A 19,950-nucleotide genomic window follows, 5' to 3' on the forward strand; every position below is an offset into this window, starting at 1 on the left:
ACTCCATAGTTTATTAGTTCTATCCTACCTCTCTGTAATCTGTTTGGTCACATGGTCTTTATCTGTTTGTTTACTTATCTTTATTAATATATTCACCTAAAATATGGAGGATATAAGGTGAAGGAAGAAAAGTATTTTTTTTAACTATATAGAAAAGCTGGTAAATAATATTCATTGATTGTTCCCTATGTTTGAAGATCATTTTTGAAAACAATAAGGGCATGAATCACAGAATCTTGTTTTAGAGCTTAGGGTCCTTAGATGAGGAAGCTAAGACCCAGAGTACTTAAGGGCTTTTTTATGGATTTCAGAGCAATTAGTGAACCTGTATCATTCTATTGCTCATATAACTACTATTCTAGTGTTCCTTTTGCTCCCCTTGTTGGTAGCTCAGGCAGAAGTTCCCAGTACCTAGGCATAGAGAAAATTTAAGGATATGTACAAAACATGCCATGTGAGGCATGTATGAGAGTAGCAGTGGAGAGAAGGATGGACAGACTTGGATGGCTCTGTAGGGGCTGGACATGAATGTCTGAGGTTGTTCTAGGTGGAGAGTTCACCTAGTTTAGTCACACACAACTAGTCTAGTCACATACAACTAGAATGACTTGGTGGGTACTTTGGGGTAGGTGAGTGATATTAGCTGTCACAGCAGGTTCTTAAGAGTTAGGTGGAAGTGAACACTAATGTCAAATAGATGATGAGGATTAGGTCAGAAAGAAGTTAAAGAGATGCCACCAAGAGTTTGGATTTAATACATTAGATTTGAAATGGTAAGTGTTTCAGGTCATTGGCCAACTCTGATCTGGTGGTGGTTGCCTGGATTGTTGTGTTAGAGATAATACGGTTTTTAAAGAGAATGTACATGAGCTGTGTATTCATTGAGTTAGCATTGCGGGGAGTGTGGCATGGGCAGGACCAGGAGCTATGTCACACCCTCTACTCGCAACGTACTAAACACACAGGGTTGAGGTTGTCACTTTGGGTCTCTGTATGTAATGATGGGTCTACTCAAGGGTATCTTTATAAAACTTTTTCCAAGGATGTCTCAGTTCTAACCATAAACTAATGTCAAGATTAGATGCAAGAATAGGGTGATATATGGGAACTCTGTAGTTTATGCTTGATTTTTCTGTAAACCTATAACTTTTTTCATTTAAAAAAAAAAGACTAGATGCTGGAAGAATTCAGCTAGATTCTGTAGAATATGCGGAAACTTACAGCATTGTTATTATATTAGCACCATCAACAGTCACCATTGCTAGCATTTTAGTTAGTGATAGTTTTCTTAAGCTTTTGTGTACAAACTAGATTTAGACAAATGTCTTTGTATATGAAGATAGCCATTGTTATTAATTTTGTAATACTCTTGTAGATGTAATTATTTCATTCTTTTTGTTATTTGTCTTTAGCATTGCAGGTTGCATTTGGTTCACTATATAGAGATGATGTCTTAATAAAGCCCAGTCGAGTTGTTGCCATTTTGGCAGCAGCTTGTATGCTGCAGTTGGTAAGTCTGTGCATTATTCATAAGGAATGATCACAGTTGCATCTTTGTTTTAAAGTATCTATTCTAAAACAAATAATTTTTTAAATAAAATTTTTACAATTTTTAAAATAAAAATGAAATATATAAATACATCGTTTTTTGCAATTCATTTTAAATTCATTTTTAATGAACTGCAAAAAATGAAAAAGCAATATATTACTACTGAGGTGGTCATGATGTCTTTTAGCATGAATGTAAGCTATTTCTGGGTAGATATAATATGGAAAAATTTTGTCTAAATTCCTTTGCAGATTTCTATTAATTAATGGCTTACCTTGAGTATTATTAAGCATATAACTTAAGATTACTAATTTACTTAATTCATTCATTCAGAAAACATTGAGTGCCTACTATGTAAACTTTCTTAATTATTAAATAATTATGTGTAAATCACAATATGTATTTTAATCTACTAGTAAAGTGATGGATTTATTCACTTAGCAGAAGTTTATCAAGCAGTGTGGCATACTGGACATAGAGATACAATGACAAATTAAGATACAGTTTGCATCTTCAGGATCTCATATTATGATGTGTGTAGTAGCAGGGAGGGAGGAATGATAGACCCAAAGTTAAAGAAAGCACCGTCCAGTGTTACAGGTACAATAATAAGATTTAGTGGACACATAAGAAGGGGTTGTTCAGTTCAACGTGATAGTGTCAAAAAAGGAGGTCATGTTTGAGGTTGGGTTTTGAAAGATGAAAATACATTTTTCTTGCAACAAGAGAGGGGAAAGGAGAATTTCAGACAAGACAACACTGAAACAGTGGAGGATTAGAAAATTTAACTGAAACAGCTATAGCATAGAGTATCAAAAGGGTTGGAGACTAGGAGGCTAAATCATGAAAGTCCCTTTGTAACTCACTGAGAAGTTTAGCTTTACTTTAAAGTACCTTTGGAAGATTTGAATCAGGTGAGAGACGAAGTTATGTTTTAGAAAGAATAATCCAGGAACAATGTGAAAAATGGATAGAAGGAAAGATGAGTGCAACACTAGAGACAAAAATCTGTTGCAGTAGGTGAGGATCTAAATTAGGGTAGTAGCTAAAAGTATTCAGAGGAAAAAAAGGAAACCCGAAGTATTATCCACCAGATTTGGTGACAGACAAGGTATTAAGAGGAAAGGGGGAGGGGTCTATAATTATTTTCAGGTAAGTTTAAAATCTTAGAGGAGTCAGTGTTTTATTTTGATCTTTTAGATTTTTTTTAATTGGTAAGTTTCCTTTTTTGTGGCATTTGTATATTCCTTTAAAGTATTAATTAATAGCTATATATACTTGACTGAGATAATTTGATTTTTTAAATGTTTTGATTCTTTCAACATATTTTCCAATAAGTAACCTTACTTTCTAACTTTAGTCCTTTGGTTTTCTTCTAAATCTGCTTTCTGCATAATTTTATAACTTTACTAACTATTTAACTTAATAATATACTTGCATGATGAATATATTTCAGAGGTTTGTGTGCAAAGAGACACTATTTCCATATATTGAAATTAGTTCATTTGAAACTTTTTATGTAAACATTGGATTAAAATTTTAATTTAAGTTGTTTAAAAGAATAATGTATTTTAAGTGCATCTCTTAGATTTTGGTAGGTGTTTTAAACTTTAATAAACATTTTATGATGAGTCATATAATTAACTTGCTAGTTTATCACTTGGTCAACTGACTAGGTAAACAGTTCTTCATTTTAAAAGAATGGGCCAGACAGACAGAACGCTGCTAAAGAAATTTGCACAGGTCCCACAGAGGGAAGAATTAAGTGAGAGTAGCAGTGTTCATCTCTACCTTATTGCTAGGCCCCCTCCCATTTTCCATTTCCAAGTATTTAATTGAATACTTGCTGGATTTTTTTCCAGTCATTTTTACTGGACTTACAATAAACTTAGGCTTGCTGTCACTTAATGAGTTTTCTTTCTTTTCTTTCTTTCCTTTCTTTTTCTTTTTTTTTTTTTGTTTTTACTTTTTAAATTTGTAAAAGCACATATTCAAAGCTTATTTTTCCCACATGAAATGGGCCTTTGCAGTGCTTATTTATATTTACAGGATGGTTTAATACAGCAGTGTGGTGAGACAATGAAGGAAACAATTAATGTGAAAACTGTATGTGGCTATTATACCTCAGCAGGGACCTATGGATTAGATTCTGTAAAGAAAAAGTGAGTTACCTTTCTTATTTTTCTTCCCATCCCACTTTTGGGACATTGACTGCTTTGATTTCTTAAAGGAATGTATAATTATAAGAAAGAGAGAATTAAAAAACAAAAAAGATCTGATTATATAATGTTGTTATATAAATAGCCCCTTTGAGTATTGGGCTAATTTGTAACTCCCATAAAAGTGTTGTCTTTGATATGTGACCATGGGTGGATTATACATATTTATAAAAAGTGTGGGCACTCTTTACAGTACATTTCCTATTTAAAATGCTTTATTGAGCAGGCATAATATGCATTCTTTCAGTGCAATTATTGGCAGTCTTTGCTTTTTTCAACTCTTGAGAATTGCAGTACCTATTTTCAGATTTTAAAGAGGGTGATAGAAGTATGTAAGCTCCTTCATAAACCATTTAACATAAGCTTGAAATGAGATTTCCTTAATTACAAAAGCTGTTATTAATATTAAAGGAATATTTGCTTAATAACCGCTGACAAAAAGAATACTAAATTTCCAGTTGTCAAACTAAAACTTTCAAGCATGTTTTAGCAAGATTAATTTTCTGCTTTTATTTTAACTTTAAGTATTATTTAATAAATCATAGGAATATGATATATAATTTAATAATTATATATTTTACTTTCAGATGCCTTGAATGGCTTCTAAACAATTTGATGACTCACCAGAATGTTGAGCTTTTTAAAGAACTCAGGTATTTGAAGTTTAAATAACTTTTTATAATTAATCATTCTAAAATATTGTTTTTATTTGTTAAATTGTCTTAAGTTTGCAAGACGATTTTATATAACCGAAAAATGTATTACTTAAGAAAAGTGAGCAGTTTTAATGACAGATCCCTTGACTACATCCATAAACTGAAGAAATGCTCCATTAAATGTTTGTTGTAACATCTAATTTATATTATGACTACTGTTTAACCAATTTATTAGGAAAATGTACTACTACTTTAAGACTACTCTAGTGTTGCCTCACTACTGCTGGGCTCTTTGAGAATCTAAAAATTATATTTTAAAAGCTTCCTTTACCATTGAAAAATTAAGTTTGAAAAAGCTTTTTTGTAAGCCTAATGAAATTAAATTCACAATTGGCTTTTTTTTCAATTTACTAAATTTATTTTAACATTTGTTCTTCCTGTTATTTATTTATTTTTAATCCTTATCTTTTACTCATCTGTCCATAAGGTAGGTAAAAGAAGCATCAGACACAAGATTTTCACAATCACATGGTCACATTGCGAGAGCTATGTCTTATACAATCATCTTCAAGAAACATGGTTACTGGAACACAGCTCTGTATTTTCAAGCAGTTCCCTCCAGCCTTTCTGTTATACCTTAATTAAAAAGGTGATATCTGTTTAATGCATAAGAATAACCTCCAGGATAATCTCTTGACTCTGTTTGGAATTTCTCAGCCATTAACACTTTATTTTCTCTCATTTCTCCTCCCTTCCCCCTTTCGGTCGAGAAGTTTTCTCAATCCCTTGGTGCTAAGTCCCAGCTCATTCTAGGATTTCTGTCCCACGTTGCCAGGAAGGTCCACTGCCCTGGAGTCATGTCCCACATAGAGAGGGGAAGGGCAGTGAGTTTGCTTGTCGTGTTGGCTGAGAGTGAGAGGCCACATCTGAGCCATAAAAGAGGTTCTCTTGGGGGTGACTCTTAGGCCTAATTTTAAGTAGGCTTAGCCTATCCTTTGTGGGGTTAAGTTTCATATGAACAAATCCCAAGATTAGGGGCTCAGCCTATTGCTTTGTTGTCCCCACTCCTTGTGAGAATATCAAGAGTTCTCCCCTTGGGGAAATTGAGTTTTTCCCTTCTCACCATTCCCCCAAGGGGACTTTGCAAATACTTTTTTATTCACTGTTCAAATCTTTCTGGGATTTAGCGAGGCATCACTCTGGACAAACCTACAAAATCTCATGCCCTACTCAGGGTTCCCTCAAGGTTCCGTGTACCTGTGGTGTTCAATTAAGCTGTCTACATAAGTTATATTAGGAAATGCACTAGTCAAAATATAAATTTTGTACCAAATAAACATTTTTTGCTTTGCTTTAGTCTCACCACAATTGACTTTTTAAATTAGCCACACTTATATTCATTCATTCCATCCTTCCAACAAATACTTACTGAATGTTTACTTTGTTAGGGGTTTTGAAGGATGCAGAGAAGGTTATCTCATGATCTTTGTTTTCAAGGAACTTATTTGTATTAATGGTTCTAATATAACTGTGACAAGTCTGAGAAATTTACAGTAGGAGTGAACTCTAAATGCCATTAGGCTTTGCAGTCATTTTCAGGTTTTTTCTTAACAGCAGTGCTTCTCAGACAAGGATACAAATGTCTCAAGGGGTATGTGGCCTTGTGCTGGAAATCTGCGAAACCAAAGAATTAACATTGCATAGCTTCCTGATTTTTTTTCTTCTTTGTTGTAGGGATGAAGTGGAAGAGAAACATTTTTATGTTTTAATATATTTTGGGATAGAGGGCATTCAAATGTCTTTGAATTCTTAAGATGAAACACAAGAACATTTAGAAAAGTTATACTATGGCTAGACTACCTCTGAATCTTTGTGTTCTTTCATCGGTCATTAGGGGTTCTTTGGTAGAAAAGTTTGAGAAGCATTATTCTCTAGCTAGCAATATCAAGGCATAAACAAAACTCTGCAGTTTGTTTGGTTTGTGTGTTAGTTTGCTAGCTGTGGAAGGTGATACACCAGAACTGGAACAGCTTTTAAAAAGGGGAATTTAATAAGTTACAAGTTTACAGTTCTAAGAAAGCAGAAGTGTCCAAATTAAGGCACCAACAAGAAGTTACCTTCACTCAAGAAAGGCTGATGGTTCAGGAGTACCTCTGTCAGCAAGCATCTGTTGGTCCCTTGCTCCTGCCTGCACCCTCTGTTCCTTTTGGGGTTCCTCACTTTGCTTCTCCTGGGTTCATCTCTTGGCTTCCCTTGGCTCTCTCAAGGTTGTATCCTGCTTAACATCTCATGGCAATGTCTGCTGATCTCCAAACATCTGTCTCTGTTCTCCACCTGTCTGCATCTGTGTCAGCTCTGTTGTAAAGTTTCTGTTGGCTCTGAGGCTTCCATCATTTCTGACTCTCTCCAAAATATTTCCTCTTTTAAAGGATTCCAACAAACTAATCAAGACCCACCTGGAATGGATGGAGTCACATCTTCATCTAATCAAAGCTCACACCCACAATTGGGCGAGTCACATCTCCATGGAGATAATCTAATCAGAAGTTTCAGCATAAAAATCTCCTTCGGGGAATGGTGAGAAAAGGGGAGAATTCGACTTCCCCAAGTTGAATTCTTGATATTCTCCCAAGCAGTAGAGACAAAGCTATAGGCTGAGCCCCCCAAAAAATCTTGGGGTTTGTTCATGTGAAACTCAACCCCACAAAGCATAGGTCAAGCCTACTTAAAATTAGGCCTAAGAGTCACCCACAAGAGAACCTCTTTTATGGCTCAGATGTGGCCTCTCACTCTCAGCCAACACGACAAGCAAACTCACTGCCCTCCCCCTCTCTATGTGGAACACGACTCCCAGGACTGTGGACCTTCCTGGCAACGTGGGACAGTAATCCTGGCATGAGCTGAGACTCAGCATCAAGGGATTGAGAAAACCTCGACCAGAAGGGGGAAGAGTGAAATGAGACAAAATAAAGTGTCAATGGCTGAGAGATTCCAAACAAAGTCAAGAGGTTATCCTGGAAGTTATTCTCATGCATTTGTTAGTCAAGATGTAATGGAGAGGCTGGAGGGAACTGCCTGAAAATGTAGAGCTGTGTTCCAGTAGCCATGTTTCTTGAAGATGATTGTGTAATGATACTGCTTTCACACACAGTGTGACTGTGTGATTGTGAAAACCTTGTGTCTGATGCTTCTTTTATTTACCTTATCAACAGACGAGTAAAACAAATGGAATAAAAGTAAATAATAGGGAGAACAAATGTTAAAATAAATTTAGACTGAAATGCTAGTGATGAATGAAAGGGAGGGGTAAGGGATATGGTATGTATGAATTTTTTTCTGTTGTCTTTTTATTTTTCTGAATTGATGCAAATTTTCTAAGAAATGATCATGATGATGGATATGCAACTATGTGATTATATTATAAATTACTGATTATATATCAGTATGAATTATGAATGATCATAATAAAAAAATAAAAATAAAAAATAGTTTCTACATACAGTCTTGAATCAGGATTAAAAGAAATGGTTGTTCCCACAAGATTGGTTCAAGATTAAAGCTTGCTTTTTCTAGGGTACATAAAACTTTCAAACTGGCCCAGTTTGGAAACCATTAGAAAAACTTTAATTTCTTTCTCATTTATAATTTTTCATTGAACTTTTTCAAAAGATAAATACATCATGATGGTCATGTTAAAAACCCAAGTCTCCTGGGTTTTTCTGGCTTAAATGAAGAACAGAAAAGGCAGGGGGTGGGGGTACTGGTGATATTTCTACTCTAAATTTAAAATAACATTTTCTGATCTTGCCCTCTTTAATAATAAAAATATATTTTAAAGTTAATTGATATTCTTAGGCTTAGAGATTAAAGAGTATATTAAAAACAGCATTTTTAGTGAATTTTCTTTTTTTTTTTACATTGAATGGAATAAAACAGGCAAAAGAGGAAGGCTGCCACTTCATCAGAGCATATTAAAAGTTATCTTGCTGGTGGGCCACAGTGGCTCAGCAGGCAAGAATGCTCGCCTGCCATGCCAGAGAACCCAGTTCAGTTCCCGGTGCCTGTCCATGTAAAAAAAAAAAGGGTTATCTTGCTGTACTTTTGCTTTAACTTGATTAATCAGCAGGTCAAAGTTCTTTATTTCCTTATAGCACAAAGAAAGGCCTTTCATCGAACATTGTCTGAATTATAAGTATCCTTCAAGTCCAAATTATTTCCTAAGAGTCCTTTGTTTTGGGCAAAAAGATTAATGTAGGGTTTTTGTTTTGTTTTTGTTTCTGTTAGGGAAGTTGTAGGTTTACACAGAAATCATGCAGAAAATACAGAGTTACCATACACTCACTCTAATAATACACTCGTTATTAGCACTTTGCATTAACGTGGTACTTTTTACAGTTAATTAAAGGATAGCATTATAATTGTACTATTATAGGACATAGTTTATATTAGAAGTCACTGTTTAAGTTCTATAGTGGTGGTATTTTTAAAGTTCTGGTATATTTATACAAACTAAAATTTCCACTTTTGACCGCATGCACTGGTATTAATTATAGGTACAATGTTGTGCTACCATCCTTTATGAAATCTTTTCTATCATCCCAAGCAGAAATTCTGTATAACTTCCCTGCCCCCTGCACTAAACTTTGTTATGGTGTCTGACTCTATGATTTTATTTATTTTAATTATTTTATATCAGTGAAATCAGACAATATTTGCCTTTTTGCATCTGGCTTATTCCACTCAGCATGATGTCTTAAAGGTTCATCCATGTAGTAGCCTGTATCAAAACTTCATTGTTTTTTTTTAATTTTTAACTTTTTTATTGTATAGTATAACATATAAACAAAGCAAAAAAAATAAAAAAGCAATAGTTTTCAAAGCATTCTTCAACAAGTAGTTATAGGACAGATCCCAGAGTTTGTCGTGGGCGACCATATGATCCTCTCAGATTTTTCCTTCTAGCTGCTTCAGAATATAGGAGGCTAGTGGGCTTATTTTTTTATCATCAAAATCGACTTTTTTTCTTTCCTTTTTTTTATGAAAAATAACTTATATACCAAAAAGCAACAAATTTCAAAGCACAGCACCACAATTAGATATAGAACATATTTCAGACTTTGGCATGGGTTACAATTCTACAATTTTAGGTTTTTATTTCTAGCTGCTCTAAAATATTGGAGACTAAAAGAGATATCAATATAATGATTCAGCATTCATATTCATTTGTTAAATCCTATCTTCTCTGTATAACTCCGCCATCACCTTTGATCATTCTCTCTCTCTGTTTAGGGGTGTTTGGGCTATGGCCATTCTACAATTTTCATATTGGAAAGGTCTGTCACTAATAAGGGGTAGGGATATGAAACTATCTGATGTTGTGGAGAGGTTCAGATAGGTTTCAGGGCTTATCTGGACTAGGGACCCATCTGGAGGTTGTAGGTTTCTGGAAAGTTACTCTTGTGCATGGAACCTTTTGTGGACTCTTATATATTGCCCTAGGTATTCTTAGGTTTGGCTGGAATGGTCCTGGTTGGAGGTTGGCAGGTTATGATAGGTAGCAAGGTCTAACTGAAGCTTGCATAAGAGCAACCTCCACAGTAGCCTCTAGAGAACTTCATGGCTTTTTATGGCCGAAGAATATTCCATTGCATGTATATACCACATTTGTTTATCCATTCATCTGTTGATGGAAACTTGGGTTGCTTCCATCTTTGGGTTGTTCTGTCAGTGTCCCTAGGAACATCTGTGTGCAAAAATCTGTTCAGGTCCCTGCTTTCAGTTCTTTGGGGTATATATCTAGAAGGCTGATTGCTAGGTCATATGATAATTATTTATTTAGCTTTCTGAGGAAATTCCAAACTGTCTTCCACAGTGGCTACACCATTTTACATTGCCACCAGCAGTGAACAAGTGCTCCTGTTGCTCTACATCCTCTCCAGCACTTGTTTTAATAGCCATTCTTATGAGTGTGAAATGGTGTCTTCTTATGGTTTTGATGACTAATGTTGTTGAACATCTTTTCATTTGCTTTCTGGCCATTTGTGTATCTTCTTTGGAGAGTGTCTTAAATCTTTTGCCCATTTTTTTTTAATTGGGTTATTTGTCTTTTGTTAAGTTGAAGGATTTTCTTAATATATTCTAGACTTTAAACCTTTATCAGATGTGTGGTTTCTAAATATTTCCCCCATTGTGTAGGTGGTAGTTTTATTTTCATGGTGAAGTCTTTTGAGATGCAAAAATTTTTAATCTTGATGAGGCCCTATTTATCTTTTCATTTGTGTTTTGGGTGTAAAGTCTAAGAAACCATTGCCTAATTCCATCCTTGTACTTTTAACCTACTTGTGCTTTGAATTTTTAAAAAATTTATGTGTATAGAGTCTGTATATAGTTTGGTCATTCTTTTTTATCCATTCTGCCATTCTCTGCATTTTGATTGGAGAATTTAATCCTTTTACATTTAAAGTAACTACTGATAATGTGGTTCTTTCTTCTGTCATTTTGCTGTTTGGTTTTTGTAAGTTTACCTTTTTTTTTGTTCTTCAGGTTTTCTTTTGATGCCTACTTTCATAGTTATATGATGTTTTTGTACTGTACCATTGGATTCCTTTTTCAAAAGGAAATCAAAATTTCAAAATTTTTCAAAAATTTTTTTTGCTACCTTGGGGCTAAAATTTAGCATTCTAAATCTATTAACAATCAATCATATTTAACTTATACCAATTAACTTCAATTAGTGTACACATACAGTTTCTATATGCCTCTATCCCCCCACCTTTTATGTTACAAATTATATCTTTATGCATTGTATGTCTAAAACCATAGATTTATTACTACTAAAAAGTAGTGATACTTCTCATAGATTTGAGAACCTTTGGGAAGTAAAAAATAGTATTACATTTCAAAGAATACAGTGCAGTTGGTTACATTTACCGAAGGTCTTTATTTCTTTATGCCGCTTCACTCCACTTCTAGTGTCCTTAGTTTCATTCTGAAAAACCACTTCAGCATTTCTTATAGGGCAGATCTAGTTGTTATGAACTCCCTCAGCTTTTGCTTATCGGGAAGTATCTTAATCACTCTCATTTTTGAAAGGCAATCTTGGATACAAAATTCTTGGTTGGCAGTTGTTTTCTTTCATTGCCTTGAATATTTCAGCCAACTGCCTTCTTGCCTCAATGTTTTCTGATGCAAAATTGGAACTTAATCTTATTGGAACTCCCTTGTACAGAACACATTGCTTTTCTCTTGCAGCTTTCAGAACTCTCTTCTTATCCTTGGCATTAGATAGTTTGATTACTGTAGTGACTGGGTGTGGTTCTTCCCTAGTTTATAGTGTTTAGTGTTTGCTGGGCTTCAATATGTTTATTCATATCTTTTGTTATGTTTGGGAGGTTTTATGCCATTATATCTTTTTTTTTCAACAAACAAAAACCTCTTTATTTGAAAACACTCCTGTAAGTGGAATGTTTCACTTCTGTTCACATCCTGTAGGCTAGAACTCAGTTATACGGCCACACATACTTGCAAGGAAGTCTGAATATATGAATTTTATACTAGGTAGCATATGCCCAAGCAAAAAGACAAGGGTTCAAAAATCAAAGGGATATTATCACAATCCTGCTCAAATTCTTCAAAAAAATTGAAGAGGAGGGAAAGCTACCTAACTCATTCTACGAAGCCAACATCACCCTCATACCAAAGCCAGACAAAGATATTACAAAAAAAAGAAAACTACAGACCAATCTCTCTAATGAATATAGATACAAAAATCCTCAACAAAATTCTAGCAAATTGAATCTAGCAATACATTAAAAGAATTATACATCATGACCAAGTAGGATTCATCCCAGGTATGCAAGGGTTCCCCCATTTTTCTGCAGTAAATTTGACTGTTTTCCCTTTGATTTTTTTGTCTCTTTAGTTAAATTTATTCCTAAATATTTTATTCCTTTGGTTGCAATTGTAAATGGAATTTGTTTCTTGATTTCCCCCTCAGATTGTTCATTACTAGTGTATAGAGACACTACAGATTTTTGAGTGTTGATCCTACACCTTGCTGATTGAATCTAGCAAATTGAATCTAGCAATACATTAAAAGAATTATACATCATGACCAAGTAGGATTCATCCCAGGTATGCAAGGATGGTTCAACATAAGAAAATCAATTAATGTAATACACCATATCAACAGATCAAAGCAGAAAAACCACATGATCATCTCGATTGATGCAGAGAAGGCATTTGACAAAATTCAACATCCTTTCCTGTTGAAAACACTTCAAAGGATAGGAATACAAGGGAACTTCCTTAAAATGATAAAGGAAATATATGAAAAACCCACAGCTAATATCATCCTCAGTGGGGGAAAACTGAAAACTTTTCCCCCTAAGATCAGGAACAAGACAAGGATGTCCACTATCACCACTTTTATTCAACATTGTGTTGGAAGTTCTAGCCAGAGCAATTAGACAAGAAAAAGAAATACAAGGCATCAAAATTGGAAAGGAAGAAGTAAAACTCTTACTGTTTGCAAATGATATGATACTATATGTCGAAAACCCTGAAAACTCCACAGCAAAACTACTAGAGCTAATAAATGAGTACAGCAAAGTGGCAGGTTACAAGATCAACACTCAAAAATCTGTAGTGTCTCTATACACTAGTAATGAACAATCTGAGGGGGAAATCAAGAAACAAATTCCATTTACAATTGCAACCAAAGGAATAAAATATTTAGGAATAAATTTAACTAAAGAGACAAAAAAATCAAAGGGAAAACAGTCAAATTTACTGCAGAAAAATGGGGGAAAGCTACTAGAGACAACTAGCAATATATACCATAAAGCCACATTCCACTCTCCCAACTCAGACTCTCAGATCAGAAACTGAATCTGTCGTTGCCATAATATCTTTAATATTTCTTCTGCCTCTTTCTCCTACTTCTGGGGCTCCCATATATGTACATCGGTACACATGATGGTGTCCTATAGGTCTCTTAGGATCTGTTCACTACTTTTTATTCTTTTTCTTTCCATTCCTTAGTGTGAGTCATTTCACTTGTCTTATCTTTGAGTTCTCTGATTCTGCCAGCTGTAATCTTCTGTTTAAACCCAGTATGGAATTTTTCATTTCCATTATTGTGGTCTTCAACTCCAGTATTTGTTTGGTTTCTTTTTAAAATTTCTATCTCTTTATCAAGACTTTCATATTGTGAGACTTGGGACCAAGATGGCGGCTCAGCAAGGTGTAGGATTTAGTCCGTCCTATTAGTAAATAGCCTGGAACAGTACGGAACAATTGCTGGGGCCATGTCAGTGACTGGACACACAGTGTACCCTAGCCGGGTACACTCATGGCTGCAAGCCCACGCAGAACTGTGAGTTCCCCAAGCGTGGCAGCTGGCGCCCCTCCTCCACAGGCTGCTTCCCAGAGGGAATAGGAAAGAGACTTTACTAGCAGCAGGGGCTGAGCACAGCCAAGCTCCAATTGTGGAATTAGTTAACAAATTCTGACTACTAAAAATAGGCCCTAGCTCAGCTGAACCTCCAGTAGAAGCTGAAGTTGCTGTTTTTTGCCCTGGCTTAGAGGGGGCAAGCAACTTACCAACTTAAGCTCTTGAATGACAAACCAGAGCAATGGGGGTCCTGCTCTGAAAAGGATATTTTTTTTTTCTTTTTTGTGGCTGTGTTTCTATGACTTGACTGCTCTTTGGATATAGCTGCAGGGCTTCTCAGGCTCCAACTGTCCCAGGCAAGGGCAGAATTAAGCTTGTCTGAGAGTTTTCCTGGAGGTTGTGCCTTCCCCAGGAGAGGGGTGGGTCCCAGCTCAGGTGGAATCCCTCCCTCAAGGAATTCAGACCCCAGGGTCTGGAAAATTGAAATAATTAAAGCCAGCCTACAACCTCTCCTCTGTCTCCACCACGCCCCCAGCAGGGAGAGTCTGCTGAAGTTAAAGCTACCCATCACCTTATGCTGGTGGGACCCACAGGCAGAGAAATGCCGCATACCGACAGGATAGGATAACCACAGAGTCCAGAGGTTTCATAGAAACAGGTTTCAACCTGCTGGGTCTCACCCTCAGGGAAACTGACACAGGTGACTCTTTCTTCCTGAGAGGACGCCAGTTTGGTCTGGGAAAATCTGGTTGGGATCTACAAAACCTAAGTAGACCCTCTTAAGGGGGAAAAAAAGAAGGTATTATACAGACAGAGCAAGAAACAAGGAAACAAGAACTGAAAAATTCTGATCTGTTAAACAAAACCTAAGCTAGAGGTCTAGAATAGCAGAACTGAATGTCAAAGAACAGATAGACAACAAAGTCATCCAGTAAGTAAATCCTTGGTAAAAAAAAAAAAAAAAAAAGGTGAAAGCAATCTCCAGAATAAACTAATTAAGGAAATTAAATGCCTAGACAGCAGCAAAAAATAACGAATCACACTAGGAAAATTGAAGATATGGCCCAGTTAAAGGAACAAACCAACAATTCAAATGAGATGCAGGAGTTGAAGCAATTAATTCAGAATGTTTGAATAGATGTGGAAAACCTCATCAAAAGTCTAATCAGTGAATTGAGGGAGGATATAAAGAAGGCAAGGAACAAACAAAAGAAGAAATTGAAAGTTTGAAAAAACAAATCACAGAACTTATGGGAATGAAAAGTATAGAAAAGATGAAAATAAACAACAGTAACCTACAATTTAGATTTCAAGAGGCAGAAGATAGGATTAGTGAACTGGAGGACAGGACATCTGAAACCCTATAAGCAAAAGAAAATATAGGGAAATAATGGAAAAATATGAGCAGGGACTCAGGGAATTGATTGACAACATGAAGTGCACGAATATATCTGTTATGTGTGTCCCAGAAGGAGAAGAGAAGGGAAAAGGAGGAGAAAAACTAATGGAGGAAATATCACTGAAAATTTCCCAACTCTTATGAAAGACTTAAAATTATAGATCCAGGAAGTGCAGCATACCACCAACAGAATAGATCCAAATAGACATACTTCAAGACACTTACTAATCAGAATGTCAGTTGTCAAAGAAAAGTGAGAATCTTGGAAGGATCAAGAGAAATGCAATTCATTACATACAAGGGAAGCCCAATAACACTATGTGTAGATATCTCAGCAGAGACCATGGAGGCAAGAAGACAGTGGGATGATATATTTAAGATACTAAAAGAGGAAAACTGCCAACCAAGAATTCTATATGCAGCAAAATTGTCCTTCAAAAATGAGGGGGAAATTAAAACATTTTCAGACAAAAAATCACTGAGAGAATTTGTGACCAAGAGACCGACTCTGCAAGAAATACTAAAGGGAGCACTAGAGACAGACAGGAAAAGACAGGAGAGAGAGGCGTGAAGAAGAGCGTAGAAATGAAGACTATCAGTAAGAGTAAAAAGAAGAAAAATTAAATATGACATAAAAAACCTAAAAGGCAAAATGGTAGAAGAAAGTACTGCCCTTATTGTAATAACACTAAATGCTAATGGATTAAACTTCCCAATCAAAAGACAGGCCAGTAGAATGAATTAAAAAAACAGGACCCATCTATATGCTGTCTGGAGGAGATGCATTTAGACCCAAGCATAAATACAGATTTAAAATGAAAGGTTGGGAAAAGATATTTCATACAAATAACAATCAGAAAAAGGCAGGAATAGCTATACTAATATCCAGCAAATTAGACTTCAAATGTAAAACAGTTAAAAGAGACAAGGACACTGTGTATTAATAAAATGAATGATTGAACAAGAAGACATAGCAACCATAAATATTTCTGCACCGAGCCAGAGTGCTTCAAAATACATGAGGCAAGAACTGAAAACACATCTACCATAATAGTTGGAGACTTCAATTCCCTGCTGTCATCAATGGATAGAACATCTAGACAGAAGATCAATAAAGAAACAGATAATTTGAATAATACAGTAAATGAGCTAGACTTAACAGACGTTTATAGAACATTACACCCCACAACAACAGGATCCACCTTTTTCTCAAGTGCTCATGGATCATTTTCAAGAATTAACCATATGCTGGGTCACAGAGCAAGTCTTAATAAATATGAAAAGATTGAAATCATACAAAACACTTTCTCAGATCATAACAGAATGAAGCTGGAAATCAAGAATAGGCAGAGTGCCAGAAAATTCACAAATATGTGGAGACTCAACACCACAGTCTAAAACAACCAGTGGGTCAAGGAAGAAATTAGAAATCAGTAAATATCTCGAGGCAAGTGAAAATGAAAACACAACATTATCAAAATTTATGGCATGCAGCAAAGGCAGTGCCAAGAGGGAAATTATTGCCCTAAATGCCTGTATCAAAAAAGAAGAAAGGGCAAAAATTGAGGAATTAACTGTCCACTTGGAAGAACTAGAGAAAGAATAGCAAACTAACCCCAAAGCAAGCAAAAAGAAAGAAATAATGAAGATTAGAGCAGAAATAAATGAAATTGAGGACATAAAAGCAATTGAGAAAATCAACAAAACCAGAAGTTGGTTCTATGGAAAAATCAATATGATTGATGGACCCTTAGTGAGGTTAACAAAAAGAAGAGAGAGTATGCAAATAAATAAAATCAGAAATGGAAGAGGAGACATAACCACTTGACCCCACAGAAATAAAGGAAGTAATGAGAGGATACTATGAACAATTTTATGCTAATAAACTATACAACGTAGATGAAATGGACAACTTCCTAGAAAGGCATGAACAACCAGCATTGACTCGAGAAGAAAGAGATGGCCAACAAACCAATCACAAGTAAAGAAATTTAATGTCATTAAGATGCTCAACAACCACCCCCCCCCAAAAAAAGTCCAGGACCAGATGACTTCACATATGAATTCTGCCAAACATTCAAGAAAGAATTAGTACCAATCCTGCTCAAAGTCTTCAAAAAAATTGAAGAGAAGGGAAGCCTACCTAACTCATTCTATGAAGCCAACATCACCATCATAGTTGGCTATGATATTAAAAACCAGATAAAGATATTACAAAAAAAGAAAATTACAGATGAATCTCTCTAATCAATATAGATGCAAAAATCCTCAACAAAATTCTTGCATATTGAATCCAACAGCACATTAAAAGAATTAAACCCCATGACCAAGTAGGATTCATCCCAGGTATGCAAGGATAGTGCAACATAAGAAAGTCAATTAATGTAATACTGCATAACAAATCAAAGCAGAAAAACCACATGATCATCTCAATTGATGCAGAAAAGGCATTTGACAAAATTCAACATCCTTTCTTGTTGAAAACACTTCAAAGGATAGAAATAGAAGGGAATTTCCTCAACATTATAAAGGGAATATATAAAAAACCCACAGCTAACATTATCCTCAATGGGGTAAAGCTGTAAACTTTCCCCCTAAGATCAGGACAAGATAAGGATGTCCATTGTCACCATTGTTATTCAACATTGTGTTGGAAGTTTTAGCCAGAGCAGTTTGACAAGAAAGAAATAAAAAGCATCAAAATTTTAAAGGAAGAAGTAAAACTCTCACTGTTTGTAGATGATATGATACTATATGTCAAAAATCCCAAAAAAAACCACAGCAGTACTAAAGCTAATAAATGAGTACAGCAAAGTGGCAGATTACAAGATCAACACTCAAAAATCCATAGTGTGCTAAACAGTTTAACAGTAACCCACAACCCTCGGACCAACACCAAGGGTGTAAACCTTCTAGCAACGTGAGACAGAAATCCTAGGGTGAGCTGGGACTCAGCATCAAGGGATTCAGAAAACCTTCTCGACCCAAAGGGAGAAGAGAGAAATAAGACAAAAGAAAGTGTCAATGGCTAAGAGATTTCAAACAGAATCGAGAGGTTATCCTAATGGTTATTCTTATGCCTTATATAGATATCACCTTTTTATTTAAGGTATAATGTAGAGGCTGGAGGGAAATGCCTGAAAATGTAAAGCTATGTTCCAGTAGCCATGTTTCTTGAAGATGATTATATAGTGATATAGCTTTTGCATTGTGACTGTGTGATTGTGAAAACCTCGTGTCTGGTGCTCCTTTTATCTACAGTATGGATAGATGAGTAAAACATATAGATTAAAAATAAATAATGGGGAAACAAATGTTAAAATAAATTTAGTAGATTGAAATGCTAGTGATCAATGAAAGGGAGTTGTAAGGGTATAGAAAAAAATAGGGGAAACAAAGGCTAAAATATATTGGGTAGATGGAAATACTAGCAGTCAGTGAGAGGGAGGGGTTAGGAGTATGGTTTGTATGCATTCTTTTCTTTTTTCATTTCTTTCTCTGAATTGATGCAAATGTTCTAAGAAATGATCATGGAGATGAATATACAACTATGTGATGATTTTGTGAGTTATTGATTATATACCAAGAATGGAATGATCATATGGTAAGAATGTTCGTGTTTGTATGTTATGTTTAAAAAAAATAAAACCTCTGGAACGGCAGAGCTCAAGGTCACAAGGACAGAAAGCAAAAAAAAAAAGTCCCATATTGTTCATTCACTGTTATACTGATATCCTTTAGTTCTTTTTCTCTGTCTTCCTTGATCTCTTTGACCATATTGAAAATAATTTTTTAAGTCTTTATACTATAGCTATACGAGTCAAGGATAAGAGAAAATTATTAATTAAAAGGAGCAAATAATTGAAGAGTACATAAATTATTACTTATAGAAAGTTCAAAAACAAAATATTCTTTATAAAATTATCTGCAGATTATACAACTATAAAAAAAAGCAAAGAATCTACAAACAAAATTCAGTATTGTGACTGAGTGAAATGTTAAAAAGGAGGGAGACACCTGGGAAATTCCCTCAAGCATTAGGGACCCAAATTTAACAAGCCAAGCCATCAGTCTTGAGACCTGAACTTTTGAAACTTACTTCTGTAAAGGGAAGCTAAGCTTATGTGTAAGTATGCTTGAGTCCCTTTCAGAGAACCTCTTTTGTTGCTCAAATGTGGCCTCTCTTTCTCTATGCCAACTCTGCAAATAAATTTGTTACCCTCTGCTGTATGTGGGAACATGACTTCCAGGATTGTAAATCTCCCTGGTAATGTGGGACATGACTCCCAGGGATGAGCCTGCCCCTGATATCATGGGTTGACAATGTCTTCTTGACCAAAGGGGTGAAAAGAAATGTAACAAAATATGGTTTCAGTGGCTAAGAGATTTCAAATGTAGTTAAGAGGCTGTTCTTGCAACCTTCAGCTAGGTAGTAAAAATTGCCCCAGTATGCCAAGCCCCAACCAAAGTTTTCTTATAAACCCTAAAGAACACCCAGGGCTCCATCTGATACTCGATAAAACTTTCACTCACTAAGTTTATTTTTTAAAAAGTCCAGATGGTTCCTAGGCCAGATAAACTCTAAAACCCAGAGATGCCAGTCTCTTCAAGAGCATCAACCTATCTCATAATGTCGACACCCTTTTTCAATGTGAAGAAGTTAGAATGGTCATTGCCCAAATATTCCTGAAGATTGAGAGAATGCTCAAATGAGAGGGAAGAGTTGTAACAGA

The 19,950-nt window shown here is 35.4% G+C and overlaps 1 protein-coding gene across 2 annotated transcripts in view; it reads left to right on the top strand.

Moving 5' to 3' along the window:
• The window catches only part of GMCL1 (germ cell-less 1, spermatogenesis associated), a 73,921-nt gene that overhangs the window by 12,790 nt on the left and 41,181 nt on the right, over positions 1 to 19,950 (top strand). For both annotated transcript variants that reach the window (XM_077134465.1, XM_077134464.1), the window contains exons 4-6: positions 1,413 to 1,510; positions 3,599 to 3,711; positions 4,356 to 4,421. In XM_077134465.1, coding sequence (XP_076990580.1) covers positions 1,413 to 1,510; positions 3,599 to 3,711; positions 4,356 to 4,421 — 277 coding nt within the window. The remainder of the gene's footprint in view (positions 1 to 1,412; positions 1,511 to 3,598; positions 3,712 to 4,355; positions 4,422 to 19,950) is intronic.

Source organism: Tamandua tetradactyla, chromosome 17, assembly GCF_023851605.1.
Source record: "Tamandua tetradactyla isolate mTamTet1 chromosome 17, mTamTet1.pri, whole genome shotgun sequence".
Taxonomy (NCBI): Eukaryota; Metazoa; Chordata; class Mammalia; order Pilosa; family Myrmecophagidae; genus Tamandua; species Tamandua tetradactyla.